Below are 23,496 nucleotides of genomic sequence, written 5' to 3'. Positions count from 1 at the left end.
AACTATTGAGCATAACAATTTGTCTCGTTACAAAATGCTTTCGATACATTTGATTTTTGATTTGGTTCGAAACGGTAAGTTTTGAATTTCTGCGGACCACATGACCACAGATATTGATACACGTTGTTTTCATTCATAAATAATCCTAAGAAACTGAAGCGATGAGATGTTTCATGATTAAAAAACTTAATTCGCTTTAAAAATATACAGATTGGAAATAACAGGCGGCACGTTTCCAGCGCTCTAAAATAGGCACCTATTTTCAAGACTTGCCAGGCGTGAATAGGAAGAAACAAATGAAGTTTGAAATATAAAACGTAAAGTTGCAAGCGAAAACTTGAAAATAATAGTGAGAAACTTAACTAGAAAAACCTCAGTAGTATGCGAAAGTAAAGGTGAGAAACAAAACTATTAAAACTTCAATAGAGTACGAAAAATGAAAAGTAAAAGTGAGAAATAAAACTATAAGAACCTCAATAATATATGAATAAAAGACGATGCCAGGGCATCAAGATGAGCTAATATGACTAATGTGGAAATAATTTTTAAAAAAAGGTGAGAAGCGTAACTAGAGAAACCTCAGTAGCCAACAAAAACTAGAAAATAGATATGAGAAACAAAACTAGCCTCTGTAGCCTACGAAAACTGGAAAATAAAGGTGAGAAACAAAACTATGAAAACAAACCTCAGTAGCCTACGAAAAATGAAAAATAAAAGTGAGAAATAAGATTAAAAAAACATCAGTAATATATGAATAAAACAAGATGCCAGGGCATCAAAATGAACTGATACGACTAGGGTGAAAATAATTTATTTGTCGAAATTGAATTTATGCCAAGATTCCAACAATGTACAGTAACTGAAAATTTCTCGTATTTTTGATAAATGACAGATCGTGTTCGTAAGTTTAAATTTAAAAGCACCTCTAGTTTGCCGTATGTACCCAAGGTCGCATTGAGAAGCATTTACAACATTCCTTGTTCCACTCGAAATGAAGTTAGATGTATTTGTATTTTAAATAACTAAAGAGGAAAAGCTGCATATAAGTAGATAAATCTGCTTATCTACTCTGTTATTAAAGGATTAGAAAAATAGAATAGATAAAAACTGAAGTTAGAAATTTTTTAGTATCAGAATAGCAATCAAATTTTCAGTTGAATAAATTTTATTAATTAGATAGTAACAACTGATACTTTCTGGAAGTTATATTTGAGTATAGATCGGGATGAGAGTCAAGCTCTCGGAAAAAGCCGAATAGGAGTCGAATTCGAACACTTCAACTGACTCCACAGTTCTAATCAACAATAAAAAATCATGCGCAAAACTGAAATACATTGACCGACACACTAAATAAAGCTAAAATGTTTCCATTATTTTATTTATTGCCTTGCTTTATTTTATTTATTGCCTATTTATTGCTTGCTTGTCTTATTGGCTTTACGTAATTAGATTAGGCATGGCTCTTTTTAAAAGTACATTTCATGAAAATAAAGATAAACAGTGATGTGTATCATTTGACATATGCTGTTGTATGAGACCATCACACGATTGTAAAAATATCGTCGATCTCTTATACATCTTATACTCAGCCATGGCGACAAGCACAATATTTCCAACTTCCAAATCCCCTGCAAATTCCAATTGAAAAGCCTTCCTTCTGACACCATTCCAAGCATTTTTGCTGGCTTGGACATCCATGGAAGTGAGCATTTAAATTTTCTATAATGAATAAAAAGGCATTATTAGTCACAATACACATGGAGAAAAAAATTCTGGTAAAATAAGACATTTCTAATTTTAAAAAAATCATGATTTTGGTAATGAGACCAAAATATACAGTATTCAAACCATTCACTTGGTAACGATTTAACGGAATTTTTACTAATCACTAGATGTATAATTTTGTACCTCTTTTAAAATTTTGATATTTATACATACAATTTACTACACGGGGAGTATTCGGCTGCCGGGATTCGAACTTCCGGTCTCACAAATAGTGAGTACAGCGCCCTACCATCTAGGCTATCCCGGCCTTTAAGAGCTTTTTAGTCCCGCAATGGACTGATTGTAAAGACACGGTTCCCAGTAGAACATAGAAGTCACGCATCACTGGCCGCGATCAGAGTGCGGGTAGATGGCCACTTGGATAAGTCTACGAAAGTACCGATGGTGTGCGGTATTGGTCCTCGTTAAACTGTTCAACCGTAAAGTGCTCGACTTCGCGTGTAGGTTGTCGAACTACCGAAGCAGGAGTGCCATCTCCTCCTCAGAGGATCAAAATTATGATGGCATGTCTTCGGATCATCCTCAGGGATGTCTCCCAGACCGTTGCCAATAGCCCATTGTGCAGCTCTAGTGTGACGTAAATAAAACTACAACTGAGGACTTTTTATGTCATTTAAATATAAACGAATAAAAAGCAAAGTTTCGAAAGGTATTCAAAGGTCCATGGCATTTCACATGGTATATTTTACAAGAAAATTCAACCGACAAGATCAATACATCAACGAGTGTAAGATTTTATTTTGCTGTCGTTCACGAATTAAATTACAGTATAGTTGGTTAACGAACAAAGTGAGGATCTAGCTAACCACCATTAAAGAAAATAATTCGTCAACAAATGATCTATTTAGTAATATTAGTTTAACAAAAGCTTAAAAAAGGACTTTAGATGATTTTTTTTCTGGATCCCGGGTATCTATTTTATGTGCGTGTTCGCAAATGTTACGCAATCAAGATACCTTAAGTTTCAAGTTTAAGTTAAGTTAGATTAAGTTAAGTTTAAATTTAAGTTAAATAAATATTATTGAGAGGCCTCTCATTATTTCAGACAGATAAAGAAAACTATCATCATAAACTATCATCAATTTAAACTCATGAAAAAGAAAACCAAGAAAGAGATTAATCTGTTCTCCCATTTTTAGCAGTTTGAGAAGAATCTATTTTTTTTTTCATGGGAAATTTAGAGAACAAACATTTTAACATAGGCCCCCCTTAAAAATAGAGTTATTTTCTCTCTTTATAATTCTAATTTAAGACTGCATTTTTTAAATTCGGTACTTATCCATTTCGCCGGTGAATTGTTGCCAATGCAAAGTTACCGATTACAAGTAAATTCATTTTTTTTTAATTTAATTTTTTATGTGTTAGCCATTTTTAAGTATAAAAAATAAACAAATAAAATAACGGGATTTATTAGAGCAGGTGAAATTGAAAAATGCCTTTAATTTGTTCAAGCATATTGAACAAAACATGAAATAAAATAACGAATAAATAATTAAAAAAATACTTTATCGTAAAAGTGTGTTAATAAAACAAACTGACAGTTAGACGTAAAAACATTTAAAAACCTATGTTTGCACTTATTTTTGTTATGGAATGGACATGTAATTTTTCACTATAAGAAAGAAGAAAAAAAACAAGTATTAGGTATTTTGTTCTAAATTTTTGAATTTAAATCTGCTAATTGTAATTTTCCAACTTTTTAAATTGAATTATATTCGCTTGAAATTATTTTAATCTAATTTTTTTAACCCTTATTATAACAATAAAAATATTCGCTTTGTTGTAGATTGTTGAAAGATAAAACTCAAAACTCAACCATTGTTTAAAATGCAACAATGTGTCAGTATTATTTAAAGAGATACATTAATTTAGTGATTATTGTCATTCCAAACTTTGTATTTGGGGCGCTATCTTGAATATTTTTTCAAAGAGATTAATTTTCAAGTCATGAAGTGGCTTAAGAGATTGAGGCGATATTTCGCCAATTTGAGCTCTTGCTCTGGATGCAAGAGTGATCATGCTGGGGATTTGAATGAGAGGAAAATTGCCAAATATTATCGGAAGCGTGCTATTCTGGACACAGTTCATCCATGGGTTTTCCCATTTGTGTCCGTTCAGACGCAAACTGATGATATTTATTGGACAAATCTCTCAGAAAGTGTTCAGACGCAGACTGATGATATAGATTGGACAAACCTCTCAGGAAATGTTTAGGATTACGGATTAAAGATTATGGATAGAGGATTATGGTTTAAGGATTAGGGAATATGGATAAACGGTTATGGTTAAAGGTTCAAAGATGAAAAACTTTCAAAAGTACGTACTAGTGAGTTCGATTAAAGTAATTGTTAGCATTACTGTATGTTATTCTGGAAAATGTGCTGTAATTCCAGACACGGCTCATCCATGGATTTTCCCATTTGTTCCGGCTCAGACCCAGACTAATGACGAAGCAAAAAAAAAAAGAAAAAAAAACATTTGTATGCCATTAGAATCAGTGGCCATTTTTAACTAATGAAGCATACTTTTGAATTCGGTGTTTCTGTTTTCTTGTTTCGAATCATGCTTCGAAAAACTATTGTTTAAATGTCTACACAGTACTGTACTGTATATTACATCCAGTATACTAAAGTATTTACTTTTATATAGTCAATTACCATTTTTACGAATTCTGATTTTATTTGTCTTTATGTTTAAGGTTGAACCATGTAGGATGACGGATGGTAACTGACAAACGAAGAAACTAAAAATATTTGTAGTCATTAAAATGCTGGTTCAAAAGTGTTGCAAGGCAAATGCTTCAAAAACTTGACGGAAAAAATTGACTGAGAACAAGGCTTCAATTAGCCAAATAAAAGAGAAATAACTTAAAGGCTGTGCGGTTCAGGTTATAAAACCAACATGAATTTTAGATGGGAATCCAATTGTTTGAAGATCTAGACATACTTAATTTTTGACAAATGAAAAACTTTTAGGATGTTTGTTTTCTGCATGTAAAGTAGCTTTATGTTAATAAAAAACTTTAAATAATTCCATGTTTTCTTTTTTATTTCATGGTATCATGATATAAATTTCGAAAAAAAAAATCTCGTGTTAAATTCACGTATTAAAATTATTCTTTCAGCGTCTCAAATTAAATGCTATAGTTATCTTTCTGCGGTTTCCAGAGATGTATGTTAGGAAAAACAACACTTCATCAAGGGACACACTGTCTGCAAGCAAGCAACTAGAGCAGTGTTTCCCAAAATGTGGTACGCGTTCCCCCAGAGGTACGGGAATAATTTAGTGGGGGTACGTGTTCTTATGCGAAATATCTTGCAACAAAAGAATTTTATTTAAAAACAAAGTTAGCCAAGAAAATTTACGAATGCGTGTTTTTCTATGGACTACCTTTTGCAGAGTTAAAAGCTAATGATTAGTGGTGTCAACAGCCAGTTGTGATTTTTTAACTTTTGTGTAATCTTTTTATAGTAAAAATAAACGTATTTTTAAAAAAATACATTGATTTTTTTATTAGTGGTACACAGCGTTACGAAAAATTTAGAAAGGGGTACAATAAAGTCATAAGTTTGGGAAACACTGCTCTAAGGAATCATAATAAAATTAAAGTGTCATTTTTACTTCATTTACCGAAATTTATCACATATTAGAATAACCATGTTTTATTGTTAATTTTACAAAAAAAATTAGTTCCAGAACTATTCGATATAAATGACTAAAATATTTGGTGTTCCCATAGAGCCAGAAACAAAGAAAATTTTACCATTTTTCAAAATATTTCGACCATGAATTTCTTTCTCTGTTATAAAATTCCTGACGCTTTCAGGCAGAGTAGGAAATAGGAGAATTATTATCTACTTTACAAATCGAACTTCTAATTTGTCTATTTTTCAAGAACCTTTCAGATTAAACTCAACGATAAACTTTCAAATAAAAGGTTAATACGAGCTGGCGTACCACAGGGAAGTATCCTCGGACCAGTATTGTATCTAATCTTTACTATAGTAACCATAACTATAGTAACCATAACTATGATATTTTATTGCATTTTATGCTGATGACACAGCAATTGCCATGAGATCTTTAAGACCAGATCAAGCAGTTAAAAATCTTAACAACCAAATGCCACCTATTGAACAATGGTGTCGCAACTATAAAATAGCGATTAACACCGATAAATCTCAACTAATGATTATTAGGAGGGAAAAAAATACACACAAAAATAAATAGAGATGTTATCCTATTTAACAACAAAATTCCAATCCCTAATAAGGCTACTTACCTGGGTGTAACCTTCAATGACTAACTCACGTGGAACCTCCACGTACAAAATATTATTAATGAGACATATGCAGCTTTCAACTTCCTTAAACAGATCCTAAATGCAAATTCATCTCTCCCGATTGACCTAAATCGTTTGCTATATTTGCAATGTATATATGTATATATATGCAATGCATATATGTATATATATGCAATGTATATATATATATATATATATATATATATATATATATAATATATATATATATATATATATATATATATATATATATATATATATATATATATATATATATATATATATATATATATATATATATATATATATATATATATATATATATATATATATATATATATATATATATATATATATATATATATATATATATATATATATACTTAGTTTTGAGACATTTCCAAATCACTTACCAGCTAACATCTCTTGTGAAATTGTAGTTGGAGTTTCGTCATGAGCCTTGCTCCGTGTGTTGATTTCCAAGGATTGAATAATAGGCCGAGGTGTTGTTGAATCAAAATTATAGTCTTTGGTTGGTTTGATTAAATCAAGAGACTCTTTGTTGATTTCTAGTTGAAAATAACTTAGTGAAGGCTCTATATTTCCTAAATCTTTAAAAAGGAGGAAAGAGCTTATTACAATCTTTTAATTAAATAAGGTATGATTTACATTTTTCTGCATGTTTTTGTTCTTGAAAAATAATCTGTGTGTAAACTTATATTTAGTCACCAATCTATAGATTATTATTTTCATTTTCTTAATATTTGATAATTAGACTAATGTAAAGCTATTATTTTCCACTTACCATGCAATTTTCTACTTATTGATATATTGAAATCAACAATAAAAAATTATGTTTATACTTTTAAGAATAAGAATAAACATCAATAACAAGATTAAAAGGGACTTCTTTTTCATACCAGGTAAATTTTGCGTAATTTTAGCAATCTTCTCGAAGCTTGGCACAAATGTTCCCTTGCCTTTTGAGTTTACTTTAAAATTATAAAGATACAAAAGTATGCGTTAATTAAATCAAATCATCTTGCGTTGGAAAAGTTAATTGAAGGCAATAAATTAAAATATACGTAAATTCTTGTGGAGTCAGGCTAACCGAGAATTTTTAAAAATCTGTTGCTGAGACTCTGTTGTTGAAAATCTGTTGCTGAGATTCTGTTGTTGAAAATCTGTTGTTGAGACTCTGATTCTCAGAAGAACTAAGTGAATCAACCAACTATCACTAGGATATGAACCTTAATTCCTCCAATTCATTTCCCTTATGATCTAATTAAGTACGAGTATGCAACGCGTTGAAATAATATACTTGTATTCATAGATATAAATATATATTTACCGCAGGTGAACTGATCGTTAACCCCTACCTTCTAGCTCCCGTAAAAATGACGGAGTGAGGTTTCGCCCTCTATTTCTCGCTCCCGTGAATTTTCCGGGATAGAGTTGTTCAGTAGTAACGCGTGCCAATGAGAATAAAATAATTCATTTCTTTTGCCCAGAAAACATTTTATTTATCATTTTACACACCAGAAGGGAGTACCAGGATATTTTTAAGGTAATTGTAGATAGTTAGATTATTTTAAACTGGATGTCAGCACTTATCAAATACGTGTATTTGGAAAAATGGGCACTTTTATGACCGTTTTCTTACAAATTAACCTATCGCTAAGGGGTTAAAGACACGGTTGCAGTGGAAATATCACTGGCTGCTATGAGCAGGGTGACCACTATCATCAGCCTGTGTATGGACCGAGAGTGCGCGGTATCAGTCCTCATTAAACTGCTTTACCTTAAAGTGCTCGATTTCGTACGCAGGTCATGTCGGACTACTAAAGCAATCCCATCTGCAGAGGGTCTAAAGTTGTGATAAAAAGTCTTCGGATCCACCTCAGGGATGTCGCCCTGACCGTCACCGATAGCCCATTGTGCAGTTTTAGTGCGATTAAAATAAACAACCTACCTTCTGTTTGAATTCGTTTTCAATGCAAAAAGATGAATTTTGGGATATCCCCATCACCAAAGCAAAGGATGCGAATAAAAAATTATCCCGTACACTTTACCCTTGGAGTATATTCCTTTTTATTTGAAACATAGTTTTTCTAAGTTTAAATTTAATTTTCTAACAAATTCATTAAACTTAATAAAATCTAAGAATTGAAACATACATACCATGCATGAAATGTATTTCATTTGCATTTGGTAGAAATCTATGATCGATACACTGGCTATCTTGTTTTCTTATGTGCCCCTTTTTACAAACACATCCGTTTAAATAAGTAGGTGGACAAAATTTTATATCGCCATTTTCAGAAACACAGTATAAATTTGAATCTTGAATAGATTGCAAGTTGCTTCCTTCTTCTCCCTCTGGGCAAGAATTCAAGTTCTTATCTGAGATAAATATTATATAATTAGATTTGTTTTCAGAATTTGAAACACTAATCCATTTTTCATCAGAGGATTCAAAGTTATTTAGCATTATAACACAAAACTTATTTTTTCTCTGAGGTTGTATTATTTCCAACATTTTTATTCCCTCGTAAAGGAGCTTGATGCATTCTGCTTAGAAAACTATATATGATTTCCTTACAAAATTTAAAATTATTAGTCAGGCTCGTGAACAAATGGCACAACTAACTTTAAAAAAAAAAACTCAAAAAACAACACTTCACAATAAAAAATTTATACTCAAAACTTCACAAAATATTTTTCAATTTTTACGAAAAAGTTTCCTGGTGTATGCTCCTAACGGACATTTCGTCAATGTGACAGCAAAATAATCACTGTCCATTCTTTGAAAAAACGAATTTCGTCAATAGTAAAGAAAAATTTTGTCATTCCATTTTTTTTCTGAGAAAAGAAATCATAGTGTCTATTGGATCTAACTTTTCTAATAATCATTTTATCGTGGGCATCATATAACTGGGTCATTGCCACCTTAATAACACAAGAAACACAAAAACACAAAGAGAACAAATAGATGAGACACACTCAAATCCGAAGCTGGGTTTGGACCTGCGATCTTCCGAGCCATCTCCTTGCCCATTATACATTATACAATATGTTTGTTTGTTTGTTTTTGTCACTTTATTTTCAATCGTCTAGTCTTCATCCTAGTTTTCTCATTCTAATTAACAATCACCCTCAATGCCCTACGATGAGGTTACGAGTTGAGGAAGCATTCTCCTCGCATATTTGAGAGTTCCCATTTCGTCACAAATCGAGTGATTTCGTGATTAAATAATTCACAAAATATAGCTCAAGAATTGCTGAATCATCAAAAGTGAGAGCTTTTTTCATAGAGTATTTCTACCGCGTGCTTTAGAAGTTAGAATTTTAGAATTTTTACTTCAGAATCTGCACAAACAATGTTCGGAATGAGAAATTGTAAATTCACTGAAAACCGTTGCAAATTTATCTAGTATTTCCCACTCTTAAACATTCGGTATGGACAAAGTTGAGATTTGAGTAACGGAAAAAAAATCTCAATGGTGCATTTAAACATTTATGTTAATTATCCCGTTCTTCCGCAGGAATAAACTATTGCTTCAGATGCTGCTTTATCAGGTAATCAAAATTTTCTGTCAAAAAAAGTCCTAATTATTACTTAGTAATCAGTATGATAAACTTAGAATTTTTTTATTTCCGCTTTCCAGTCATATTTGTTATAAAAAAAAATAAGTGGTCTGCTAGGAAGAACCCATTTCTTCACGTAAAAATAAAAATTCTGGTTAAAAACCGTACATGTATGGTAATGATATTTCTAAAGAAAAACCATAATTCTTGTAATAAAACCAAAATATACGGTAATTTAGCCATTCATTCGCTAATTTTTTCCATTCATTTGGTAACGGTTTACCAGAAATTCTGTTGCAGCACTTATTACCACATAGTTTACAAAAAATGCAAAATTGGGTATAATATGAAAAAAGCACAACTACTTCCACTTACTAGGAATAACATTTACCTTTTAGTTTAATTAATAAATTGAGTTTTAAATATGCTTACTAAATTCATAAACTTCGGTAAAACAACAATATAAATTATTTCCAAAGGAACTAGACTAATACAATTCCAACCTGGCGAGTAGCGACTTATAACAAGACACTTCGTTTGATGCTTTTACTTGTTGCTAGAAATCAGGTTCGCAGAAAATGCTGTTTACTAGTTAAATTTAGTAGGAATAACACGATCTGTGACGTAGGCTATAGTATACCCAATTGAAAAGTAAATTTAACTAAATAAATGGTTATAATGCCATGCCCAAGGTAGCATGATAAATTTTTCACAGCTACTGCAGAAGAACATTGTAATAAAACCTTATTTTATAGTTCATTTTACAAACCTCGTTACCAAAGCTCATCGGTAAAAATTAACGAGATCTTAGGCCTTCCCATTGAGCCAGAAGCGCTGTAAATTTTCCCATATTCTGGTAGTTTTGATCAGACTTTTTTCCCAGTGTACGATAAGTTAACTCGTGACCGGGGGACAAAGTTTTAAAACTCATATTTAGAAATAAACGAATGTGTTTGCGAATAAATACACAATGCTGCTTCAGCAACTCAAAAAAATTCATTTTTTCCCTTGTGTGCTTTTTTTAACTTATTAAAAAATAACAGCCATTTTATGTCTGGAATTTTTTATTTCTGTCAGCAATAAGCATTCATCTTAGCATAATTTCTGGGTAATTCAGATTATTTATGAATAATAAATATTAAAATTCACGGAAAGATTTTTGGCTAAAATTGAAAAGCTACACAATCAGCATAATATAAAGTATTCCAATGAATTTTAAACTTACTTTTGAAGTTGTTTTTAGGCTTTTGACTCAATGAAGAGCATTTTTCTGTTAAGACACACTTTCCATATGGACCACGAACAAAGCCTTCATCACAAACACACCCAGAGACGCACATTCGTGAGCATTCCATTTCTTGGTCCCAATTAGAGCAATTCTTTTGGCAATGAGCTTTACATTCTTCAAAATGTTCATCAACTGGGCAATCCATGGGTATAGTACCTATATAAATATAACATTTCAAAAATTATAAAACTGTAAGGACGTCTCAATATTTAGGCAAGATATGAGTTAAATAGAAAATGCAGTTTTCTTTTTTTTTTCAATTTTATTTTCTTATGATGACCATGAAGAACTTAAAATATGGTAATATGGAATAGTGAATATATACAATAGGGATTTGGGCAAATGACCTCCCGGGCTCTGCTGGCATATACACACATTTGTATCGAAAATTATGATCATTTTGCTTGTACATGACTGTGGCTAAATTTTGTTGATGCACTGTTGAATCTCCTTCTTCAGTATACGGATGACTGTGGACTTGTCGTCATAGACCTCTGATTTCCTATTACCCTATAGAAAGAAATCCAAAGAAGGAGTTGTTTCTGATCACCAAACCAAGAGAGAAAAACCTCCAGGAAATTTCTTATACTGGAATTAAAATTTTGAAATGTTGTTCAATGAGGAAAGCGTGTTCTCTCGAGTAAGGTCGCATTTTTGCTAACCCTAAACAGTAAGCAGCCAAGCTGTTTTCTTTATTCAGTTGCCAACTTTAAATCAATTAATTTTCTATGTAATTCCAATCCTGCGCAAATTCTGGGACACCTTAAAATCCTACAACCCATTTAATGAAACTTTTTATTATTAATGTGATAAATGTTTTTAGAAATTTTATTGTAATTAGAATTTTTTCTAAATTTGAGCAAAGGCATGTAAATAAATCATTACATTTAAGCAGATAGTTCTTCTGAAGCTTAATTTGTTGCATCTTAATCTATCTTTTTCATAACGAACAACGAGTAACAAAACATATACTGAAAGGAAACATGACGCTTCCGGGGTTTATTTAACAAAATCAGATGCATATTAAACGCATTATTTTAATTTTTTGTAATCTTTAATTCCTAATCATTGTCAATGGCCCTAATTACTTATCTTTGTGAAGTATAGAAATTCCTAGTTGAAAGCTTCAAAATAATTTTAAAGAAACGCAGCATGTTTATGAAACCTAATAATGTTCAATAGAATAACAATTAAATCATTCGGATAATATATCTTCATAAAAGAGTTTGAGCAACACCTTCTAGAAGAGAGAAGGCTTCAGTATGGATTAATCTAGTAGTCCGACAATACGAATAAGAAACGAAACGAAGTAAGAAAGATGTCACTAAGTTCGGGCTAAGCAGGGCAGTGGGGGGTGAATACGAAAGATGTCTCTATGTTTAGACTACTAAAGGTTCAAATTTCTTGTTTATAGTAACCCGAGTTGGGGCCTCCTCTCTTTTAGAAGGTATTGGTTTGATCCGCAAAAACACACATTTGCGTTACATTAAAAGGAAACCTTAAACACCCGTAATAAAATCAACGTCAATGAAATACTAACCCTGTATTACACACATACCCACATACGTCATCCTCCACTACCAAGTAAACCCTTCAAAGTGACTGACTAATTTGTTTCTTTTTAATTAGGGTTATGTTTTATACGTGTATAAAACATAACCCTATATAAAGAACTGAATCTAAATATTTAAAAAAATCTTTTCCATCCGAATCTTTGATAATGAATTCTTAATTTTTATTCCACACGGAGACAATTTTTATCAATAAAATTATGTCTTTGGAATGTGATATAACGAAAGTAAAATTGACCATTAAAAAGAAACCTCTAATTCTTTATCATGGTTAACTTGATTGAATTTCAATCATCGAGGCTTAGGGAAAATGTGTTTAGCGGTTTTTTCTACAAAGGTGCAAAGGATGCGTATTTCTTTTCAAAACTTTTCAATATCACTTTTCAAGATAACTTTTTAAGATTACCTTCAAAGATACAGGTAATCTGACAGTCTACTTAACAAGAGACGTGATTGCTCGCCTCCCGATGTGGGGATCCGGTTTCGATTCCCAGCGTTGACTGGTCAGAATGAATTCCGCACCCAGCTTGCACCGATCCCAATGCTGACGTAGAATATCCCAAGTGGGAAACGGATTCATGGGTTAAAATCCTCTTACCGTCGGACTAATCATGGGAGGTTTCCGTGCTTTTGTCTGCATGTATCGAAAATGCATTTTAGCTTCATCAAAAAGTCCTCCACAAAGGCAAATTTCAATCAATGCGTGATCCAGGATTTTTCTTCCCTTCTGGACTGAGTTCAAAATTACAAGGCTATGGAGTTGAACATTACAAATCATAAACTCAAAGCTGGATCCACTTTTCAACGACGGTTATAAAATAAAATTAAATCAACTTAATAACTAGGAATCTGCTTCAAGCGTTTGCTTGTTTTAATTTATGCTCAATGCGGGGGGAAATGGAATCACCCTGAATAACTTTGATCTAATAATCAGATCTTCACGTACTGAATCTTAAAGGTTCGAAAGGGTGAGCCTAATGGATAGCCACAATCCTGGAGCTATAGTTCAAATAGTTTGGTCACGAAAAGGTCCAAAATTAGATACTTCATTGTTAATTTTGCATTTTACGAATTTCACCATGTCTCAATAATTTTTAAAACAAATCAAAAAAAAATTTGCACATAATTATAAAACTCGATTATCTAAAGATAAGTCCATGCAAAAAATAATTTTTAATAATGATTTATTGTTTTATTTAATAATAGTAGAAGAAATTATGAACTATAAGGAAAACAGTTTTTTTCACCATTTTAAACTAATTTTATAAAGCAACCTAAAAAATTTGTACGAAATTAGTCAAATAGTCCAATAGAAATCGAATTTTTAATATACCTCTTCTTTAAAATTATATTTCTCTGGAACTATTTGACCGATTTCGTCCAAGTTTTATATTTTGCCTTATAAAACTACATTCTGTAAATAAATGTAAACATTTTTTCACTTTTTTGAATTTTTGACTATAATTAAATTTAATGACAAAAGTAATAAATACAAATTACTTTTTGCATAGAATTGTCCTTGGATAAACCAATTTTATAATTTTGTACAAAAAATAAAATTACCATTAATTACCACTCTTGTGACCAAACTATTCGAACCATACCTCCAGGATGAAGGTTACTCCCGTATTTTCAGAGTTATTAAAATTCAAATCTGTCGAAAGGGTATGTTTATTTAGTGACAGTATGTGCTTGTATTTGGTGTATTTTTTGTAACTTAAAATATCGCCTGAATAATTTAATGAGAATATTTTATGTCACCCTCTCATACCATTAAGTTTAGTCCTGGTTAAGTCGAGTCCTAGAACGTGAGGATTCGATCATTAGATCAAAAGCCATTCAGGGTGATTCTTTTTTTTCCGCATTGTACATAAAGCGATGCAAGTAAACGGTTGAAGCCGATTACTTTAAGTTTCTTAGTTATTGAGTTAATTCTTAATTATTATATCTTTGAAGGTTATCTTGAAAAGTTATCTTTGAAAGAAATACGCATCCTGTGCATAAAGCAGGAATGTGCATATTCAGGGTAATTCTTTTTGTGTGTGTGTACTGTGCTTATATATTTTGCTTTTTGAGTTTTCATGTATTGTTCTACGCATTTTTAATTACTGGTTCACAGATTAAATGTGGTTTTTCATAGATTATATTTGATGTTTTATATATTATACTTGATATTTCAAGTATTTAATTCATTGTTAAAAAATTACAATCGATATTATTTTTTTATTACAAAAGTATTTTTCTCCCGTTTACATATTACAAATATTTTTTTTTAAATCTCCTCCATCATACCACTTTTTTTTGTTATTTAGTTTCATATTTTAATGGCAAATAGCCATACAAACCTGAGACACTTTGCAAGGTATGGCGTGTTGGACACTTGCGAGGTTGTATGCAATTTCCATAAGGTCCTCTAACCAGACCATTATCGCAAATACATCCAGGTACGCATATTTTTAAGCATACCACTGAGGGATCACTCCAATTGCTGCAATTCCTTTGGCAGTGAGCAAGGCATGAACTGAAAAATTCCTTCGGTGGGCAGAAATCTTCATCTTCTTCTTCTTCTAAAGTAAACGTCTTAAACTGGTAAAACTAATTTTGTCATATTAATATTAGACTTAGTAAGCAAAAATTTTTAAACATATATTGTGATATTTGTTATACGCATTCTTAAAATTTCAAAACGTATCTCATAATTTATAACTCTTTAGTTTTGTCCCGCAGTGAACTGATCGTAAAAACACGGTTCCCTGTCACCGGTTCACCGAAGTCAAGCATCACTGGCTGTAATCAGCAAGCAGAAGAGTAACCACTTTGATCACCATAGGAACCGAGGGTGTGCTGTATTGGTCCTCGTTAAACTGTTCTATCGTAAAGTGCTCGACTTCTCGTGCAGATCGTTGGGCTACCGAAGCGGGGGTGCCATCCCCTCTACAGAGGATCAAAACTGTCATGGCATGTCTTATCATCCTGAGGGATGTTTCCTATACCATAGTTAATAGCCCATTCTGCGCGCAGCTTTAGTGTGACGTAAATAAAGGAACTATTACTATTACCATCAGACCAGTTTGTGTAATAAAAATAGGGTTTCGTGCTACACTATATTTAATTTCAATTGTCATATGTGTACTGCAGCTAGTGTTTAGTTGTGAGCTAAATAGCTGCTATGTTTGTCTGTTTTTCTCTTTTTTTTATTCGCGTTTTCGATGAATAAAAGTACGGAAAAATTTGGTTGAATCAAAATTAATTATAGCTAAGTTATTCGATTACCAAACTTAAAATCCGTTTTAACAGGAAAAATTTGAAAAGATAATACTTTATCACAATATTTTAATTGAGTAAGTATCTAGTGTTGAATTTATATCATACTATTTATAAATATATAAATATTGCTGATGATTCTTTGTTACGGAATACAACAACAGCATTTTGAATCATATTATAAAAATAAGTTACTGAAATGCAAAAAGTAAATAAATAAATAAAAAATAAGGTTTGGCTAATTTACAAAAATTGTTAAATAAATAGATCTCTTGCCTATTTTAAAACAACTTTATATTATCTAAAACATAACTGAGAATCATGAGAAGAAAAATTTTTTACAATAATTTTAAGAACGAGGATGCAATAAAAACGCAGAAAATTCTGCTACTTGAAAATAAATATGAAATTAAAAGTCATTGCCTAATTTTGACACTCCACAACGAGGCACTATACCCAAACAAGAGCACTGTGGAAAATGGTTTATCAGCTCAAGTATTGACTACGACTTCTAATCTTTGCAAAATTGTGAATCTTACTCTTGTTTTACTTTAATAAATGCCGATTAAATTCGATAGAACATATACACACTGTAAAAATTTTAATGTATCTGCATAGCAAAAATAGTTGTAGCAACTTTACCCCAAGGTGTATAAATTTGAACTGGGTTTAATAGAAAAGGAAGTGGATAGAAATAAAACATTATGAAATCAGTTAATACAATTTTCAGATATTTTGAAAATTAAAATATAATTCTCCTAACAGTACTAAACGCACATGTACATATTTAAAGACAAATTTTTGATAAATATCAGAATTGGAAATTAAAACAAACTATAATCAACTTATTCCAGATTGTAAGCAAATTACTCGCGATATTTTACTTGCAATGTTTGATATTCAAAGTGCGCCAACACTGGTGAAAATAGTTTTCGTGTGGGTATTTGGTGCAACATTATTCAATTTTAAGTGTTTAAATTTAAATTACACCCTTTAAAACGCTTATGAATGCTCGATTTGGTGTTCACCCGGAAGTGTTCTGGAGTATCATATTCGGAGAGATATTACACCACAGTTTTTACAGTTTACTACTGGCTTCAGGATTTAATTTTATTTTATTTTATTCCATATTATAATAGACTTTTTAAAAATCTTCTCAATTTTGAGTTAACGACGATTAATGTTTAACTCCTTGTTATTTTAAACCCAATCCAGAAGATAAGGGAACTCCTGGATCAAGTATTGGGCAAAATCTGCCTTCTTGGAATACTGTTTGATGAAACTAACCAGCATTTGCTTTACATGGAGAGTAAAATCACGAAAACCTATCTCGGTTATCATGATAACAAAGGATCTCATAATCCGTCTACCGCTGAGGATATTTTTACATCAGACCTGCGGTCAGTGCAAGCCGGATGCGAAAGTCGTATCGAGCGGCCTTCGCTGAGATTCGAGCCCGGGTCATCTCATTGGAAAGTAAACGATCTATCCTCTATGCCATCACGGCTCAGAGCAATGGGATTCTAACACATTATCTGTCTACCACTAAGTATATTCTAAATCAGCAATGTGTTCAGTGCGACCCGACAGCAGAATTCATATCGACCAGCCAAGGCTGAGATTTGAACCTGGGCCACCTCAATATGTGTGAGACATGAGGATTTATGTGTGGGCGACATGAGATTAGGTGTGTGAGATATGAGGCAAACGAAAAATGCAAGATTTTTGATAAATTAAAAAATTGATTTTAGGGATTTTTCTGGCGCATAGGAACATGATAGTTCAATTTTTTTTAAACAGAATTCCTATGAAAAATGTGGAAGTAATCAAATGATTTAATATTCTATGCTTACCTTCTGTTAGGTTGTCTTCTAATAATATGCACTGCTCTATAGGAATGCATTCTCCGTTACGATCTCTAACATAATCTTCATTACAAACGCAACCCGAGATGCATTCATCAGAACAAGGAACTGGATTCATCAGCGTTGTGCAATTACTTTGACAATGAGCATTACAAAAGCTATATTTCTCATTTTCGGGACATTCAAAGGAGGTAGCTGGAAAGAAAAGTACTAACTAATCAAAAGTTTCAACGCATAACAGTCAAACAACCATTAAGATAGGATTCAAACTGTTAACTGTGAGAAAACCGTTCAACCGTTTGGTTAAAAAAACCGTTTGGTTAAAAAACCAAAATCTTATCGCACCAACTAGGCCCACATAATGAAGCCACTTAGTTCCTTGCAGCTGATATTATATTATTGCCTATAGGACAATCTGTCAATCTCATGATCGATAAAACGGAGTTTCAAGTTCCAGAGTTGACACCATTATATTGTCTCCGTTCGCTTCAACGGATGAATACTTTCGAGTGTCCTGCTCTCCCCAATTTGTGATCAAGGACTATTATAACACGATGCTCTCATTCACGCGTAGATGGCAGTACCCTAAAGCTGCTTAACACAAAAAAAGTCTAGTATTTCCCCTCTTTTACGAAAGGTGAAACAATCAGATAGACTAATTAAACAACATTCCATGGTTCATTTGAAAAACTCCACGCTACCAAAGCCTAACTCCAATGTCCATAACCAAGCAAAAAACCTAGCTCCAATGTCTAGTTAAAATTATTTTCTAAGGTTTTGAAACCAGGCTAGTTGTAAATGGCTTCAAAACCATGAATTCAAAAAAAAATGCTCTTCACTGTAAACTGTAATTTTAATTGGATGGACTATTTTACCATAATTTTAGAATGAACATTCTAACTAAGTGCAATATATTACACAAGGAAAACTGTTCGCACCAGTGATAAAAAAAATCCAGACTAATATAACATTTGTAGTTGAGAAGTAACAGCATTAGTTGTTAGACTAGTTCTGTTCATTTCTAGTGGATGACAATCTATCCTTCACACCAAAAGGCATAGTTCTTCAATTCGTCTCTCTACCTTATTGTATACTGGATTTCCATAGGTGTTTAAGAAATAAAGCTCTTATAACTTGATTACAAACGCTCCATTTCGAAACTGTTTGTTGCATATGAATATGTATCCTTCGGGTTTGTTTTTTTCTCTTTTTTATAATATTTCAAATACAATCATTGAAAATGTGACGTTTGTATCGCGTTTTAAACGTCTATTGTTTCCTTAATATTTTACAAAAGAAGTTGGTTTTCCTCTATTACGATTTCCACCTCAATCGATACTTTATAATACAAAATTATTATTATTTTTCACAACTTAAAACTTCATAGCTCATTTGATCTATTAATAACTGGTGATTTACACACGTTAAAATAATTTTGTGTTTGTGATATAACAGTGAATCACGAACTATAAAGGGAAAAACAACATTTTTCATCACAATATTAAGTATAAAAAAAGTAAATTATCTCAACGAAATTTCATTTTAAAATTGATTTTTAAATGAGGTTTCGAAAGGTTATGTTTCCAATGATACTGTATTATAATATAAATAAAGTTATTTTTATAATGTTTAAAATAATTACATATTTTTTCAATGATTGCAACTAATAAATTTAAAATTTTGCACCATTTTTTAACTTTAGTTTATATTTTACTATTGTAAAAGTTGATAGTTAATATAATAAAGCGTTTAGTTTTTCCAATGTTAACAACTATACTCCGTTGCAAGTTTTAAAAAAAGACCTTGCTGTATATGATTTAAGTAATCATCCACGATTGCATTTAGTTCCGTTTTATTTCGTAATCAAATTATACAAATATGCTTTCAAAAAAGAAAAGCTTATAAACGTTAAACACGTCAGATAGAAATTTAATTTGTGCTTATTTTACGATAGATAGTACAGAATTGTTTCTTTAAAAAAAGGTTTAGTTTCATAGTCTTACTGGAATCCTAGACTTAGCGACATATTTCGATAAATAAGAAGAACATTCGTTCTTGAAAAAAAAATAACTATATGATGTTGCAAGAGCAATAGATTTGATTGGACTACTGAAAATAGCGCGTTTTATGCAGACATGCTCTAAACAAATCAAATGCAAGATAAAAAAAAATTTACTTTTGTTTCGCTGTAGAAGAAAATCCTCTGGTAGAAACAATATTATTCTTTCCTCAGTTTCTATAAATACGATCAGAAAGACGTATATTTGTCATGACATTTAGATATCATTTTTATTAATTCTTATTACTTATTACGGGATTATTGTTGTTAATGACTGTTATTATTATTAATAAAAAGTAAGCTGCGGAAAGGAAGCTATGCAACGTCGTTTCAAGAGTTGGTGATATTGATATACGTTCACGTTGGGAGCTTGGCATCCATTTGGCGTGCATTTAAATGCAAACAGGCTCTCTCCAAAGGGATAATGGTTTTTTCTTAACTTGCAACAGAGTATAGTATAAAATTTTAAAATTTTGAATAATTCAAAACTATATATTTTACTATTATAAAAGTTGATAATCAATAAAATTTTCGTAATATACTCTACATTTAACTAGGTCATCAACATCAAAATCTTCTTCCTCTTCGTTTGAATTGCACTCTTCGATTAATACACAATCATTTTTCAGCCCTCTTACATATCCGGTATCACAGACGCATCCAGAAAAACAACCAATCGGACATGGTATAGGGAGTCCCAAGGTTGAGCAGTTATGCTGACAATGAGCAGAGCAAAAACTAAAATGTTCATTTTTTGAGCATCCGAAATCAGCTAGAAAAAAAAGAAGAAGACTAGTACTCATTATTTGAAAATAAAATTTGTCTGACTTTTATTTCATAAAAGCATGCTTTTGTTTTAAAATGAATAAGAGGAATTTCTTGCAACTATAATGGAGCCTACATTACGTTTGGAACTTAAGTCTGGTATTAAACAAAAAGAAACATTAATGATTTTTAAAACGCATAAAATCATATCTTTTTCAAATATAATGTGAACAGAAAAAACGCTGATTTCCTTCTTTAATAATTTCACCGATTTTTACGCACATAATATAATTAAAATTACCGATAACATACTGCGCACTTAAATGAATTTTTTAAAGTAAAAGTATATCTTTAATATTCTTATATAAATGCACATTTAAAAGAATTTTAACAATTCCATTTATCTGGACATTTTAAAATGCTATAGCAAAACCTGATTACAAAATCGGTATTTTTTTTATCGAATCACAGGATTATTTCCCTGACTTAGACCTTTTGGAGCTCGCTTCAAAATGTTTTGTCGATTCAGTTCGAAAACAGACAGAAACGTTTAAACGGTTTTAACCTTAAAAGAACAGTGCAGATATTCCATCTTTCTCTCTTTATTATAAACAAGCGAATTTGTGTTGAAGTAAGATGTTTTGCAGACAAACTTTTCATTTTAATACAAAATTTTCTCCAACGCTGCACGGACAGCATTTTTTATTTTAACTTTCTCATCAAAATAAAAATTCATACAATAGTAGTACTTTATTTACGCCGCCCTAGAGCTGCACAATGGGCTTTTGGCGACGGTTTATGAAATATCCCTGAGGATAATCCGAAGGCATGCCATCATAATTTTGAACTTCTGCAGAGGGAATGGCGTTTCCCGCCTTTGGTAGTCCGACTATCTACGTGTGAAGTCGAGTACTTTACTGTAGACCAGTTTAACGAAGATCGATACCGCACACCCTCGATCCCTTTCAATCCTATTAAAGTGGTCACGTACCCAGACAGTGACCGGTGTAAGTAATATTTGACTTCGGTGACCACCGTACACCGTATCCATATGCTTACATTATACTACAACAATTTATATACAAGTGCAGGTAGTCTTAGCATTCACCTGGCCACCACACTACGCTCCTCAGCCTTCAACTGCATGTAGACTTTTCCTGCTCTGAAATCTTCGGAGACATAGCCTTAATGTGAATTCCTTATAACTAAAACACTATCAGACGTTAACATGGGGTATTTTACTTGAGAAACCTTTAACATAAGGACCTCTTATCTGGGAAATAGAACCACGGCAAGTCGTGGTTAAAGACTAAGCCCGAAACACCGACCCCCTTACTGCAATAGTGTATTTTTCTTTTTTAATAAAGAACCAAGTTTTCTTACTTAGATAAGACCAACTTAGTAAAAGTTTTAAAGATAATATTTTAAGAGAACTAGAAAAAAAAGTGACCCTCCAATTAAAAAACGTCAATAAAAGTTTAAAAATCCAATATTTTATTTTAACAGAATTTTCTGAAAGTGTAGAAATAAATTTTCGGTTTACAAAATCTCGACTTATGTTATCCTTTTTGAGTAATTCTTATAGAGTAAATATTACTTAAATTTAAAAACAATTTCTTAATTATGTATAGAAAAATAAGCTTAAAGTTGAATTTCAAAATTTGGAACAGTTGTATAATTTTCCAACTTTGGAAATAAACATTGGTGGAAAGGCTGAATAACAGACACAACCAGAGAAAAGCTTATGAGATTCTGGATATTTGGACGCTTCGGCAGTCTTTTCTTTTCTAATAATTTTTAAATAAAACATATAATTTTTTTTTTTAAAAAGTGTTCCCTCTTAAATTTATGTAAGTGTAAAGAAGTAAAAAAAATTTTTACTTACCTACTAGTTCAGTTGTAGGTAAAGCAGAAAATTCTGAAGTTTCGAGGTACCTCTCTGATTCATCTTCAGAATTCCTATTTGGAAATCCGAAAGAAAATGGCAACAAAAAGAATACTAAATACCGTAGCAGTTCCATATTTACTGTTACGGCGAGAGGATTTGGAAAAACTCTGAAACTAATTTTGAAATACTGCTGTAAGTTGATACTTCGGTCCTCAGTAGTAATCAAAATTATTATCTCCTTCACGTCATGAGAATAAAAGGAAAGTATGAGAATGTTTCAGTTTCGTTTACATGATGAAATTATATCACATTACTGTTTGTGATTTGTAAAAGATAACGAATGAATATTTATGCTTCTAAGCAGTTTTCATTTCTAAAGAAAATGTTATTTACTCTAAAATTAAATGTTTATCTTTGCATAAGTTGAATGATAGATAATTGTAATATTCTTAGAGTTGCTTAAGTGTATATTTAAGAGTGACTTGATCTATTGCGAAAAACGAAACTGAACTGGAGTAAATATATCGTAAAATCGTTGTAATTTGAAAGCAGCTTTCATTTCTAAAGAAAATTTGCTTTGTTTTAAAATTAATTATTTATCTTCAGTTGAGTGATATATAATTTTTAATATTTTAAAAGTTGCTTAAATGTTTGTCTGCTTTGATCGATTACAAAAAACTAAACTGAATGGTAGTAACTAAATTGTATTAATCAAAATTTTTATAACACTTTTGAAGTGATCTTGGACATTTGTTACATTACCAACAGAATCGATCCCTTGCCCGTAACGCATCCCTTGCCCGTAACGCATAATTGTTTCGCAACCAATTTTGGTTATTGACGAAAAGCAGGTAATTACATCAAAAGTATTTATTTATGGAATGTCAAAAATTTTTGGTTTAGTTGCATAAATTTAGTTCTCAATTCTATTGAAATAAATCTTAAACCTTACCATTTTTAGGTTGTTTTTTTTTTTAATTTTTTTTTTATTGAATGTTTTATTCCATAATTATTTAGCAATAGTGTCAAAAGTTAGTTTCTAATACTGTTTTCTATTGGACATTTTGTATTCCTTCTTTAATTGCAGATGTTTACAAGAGGCACTATTATAAAAATGCTA

The 23,496-nt window shown here is 31.5% G+C and overlaps 1 protein-coding gene across 2 annotated transcripts; it reads right to left on the bottom strand.

Moving 5' to 3' along the window:
* Positions 1–1,351: 1,351 nt before the first annotated feature.
* LOC107446825 (uncharacterized) lies at positions 1,352–22,673 on the bottom strand. Of its 2 annotated transcripts, XM_087159467.1 has the most exons (8): positions 22,374–22,673; positions 20,271–20,495; positions 17,653–17,859; positions 14,881–15,102; positions 10,902–11,120; positions 8,270–8,491; positions 6,502–6,699; positions 1,352–1,719 (listed from the first exon to the last, which is right to left on the bottom strand). In XM_087159467.1, exons 1-8 carry the CDS (start codon positions 22,507–22,509, stop codon positions 1,586–1,588), a joined length of 1,563 nt encoding a protein of 520 aa, XP_087015593.1. In that variant the 5' UTR covers positions 22,510–22,673; the 3' UTR covers positions 1,352–1,585. The 2 variants fall into 2 exon arrangements, with proteins under 2 accessions (XP_087015593.1, XP_087015594.1); XM_087159468.1 differs by lacking the exon at positions 20,271–20,495 and having other exon boundaries at positions 22,374–22,631.
* Between the last annotated feature and the right edge of the window lie 823 nt (positions 22,674–23,496).

This window comes from Parasteatoda tepidariorum, chromosome 3, assembly GCF_982258835.1.
Source record: "Parasteatoda tepidariorum strain Cologne lab strain chromosome 3, Ptep-v5.0, whole genome shotgun sequence".
Taxonomy (NCBI): Eukaryota; Metazoa; Arthropoda; class Arachnida; order Araneae; family Theridiidae; genus Parasteatoda; species Parasteatoda tepidariorum.
This window is presented reverse-complemented; position numbering and strand designations above follow the sequence as displayed.

Bases quoted from the DNA above. Each gene is read 5' to 3' on its own strand.
- LOC107446825 (XM_087159467.1), bottom strand. From the start codon at position 22,509: ATGGAACTGCTACGGTATTTAGTATTCTTTTTGTTGCCATTTTCTTTC. The intron at 11,121-14,880 runs GTTTGTATGGCT...ATATTTATATAG, and splicing joins TACCTTGCAAAGTGTCTCAG to GTACTATACCCATGGATTGC. The intron at 6,700-8,269 runs GTATGTATGTTT...TCCTTTTTAAAG, and splicing joins TGAAATACATTTCATGCATG to ATTTAGGAAATATAGAGCCT.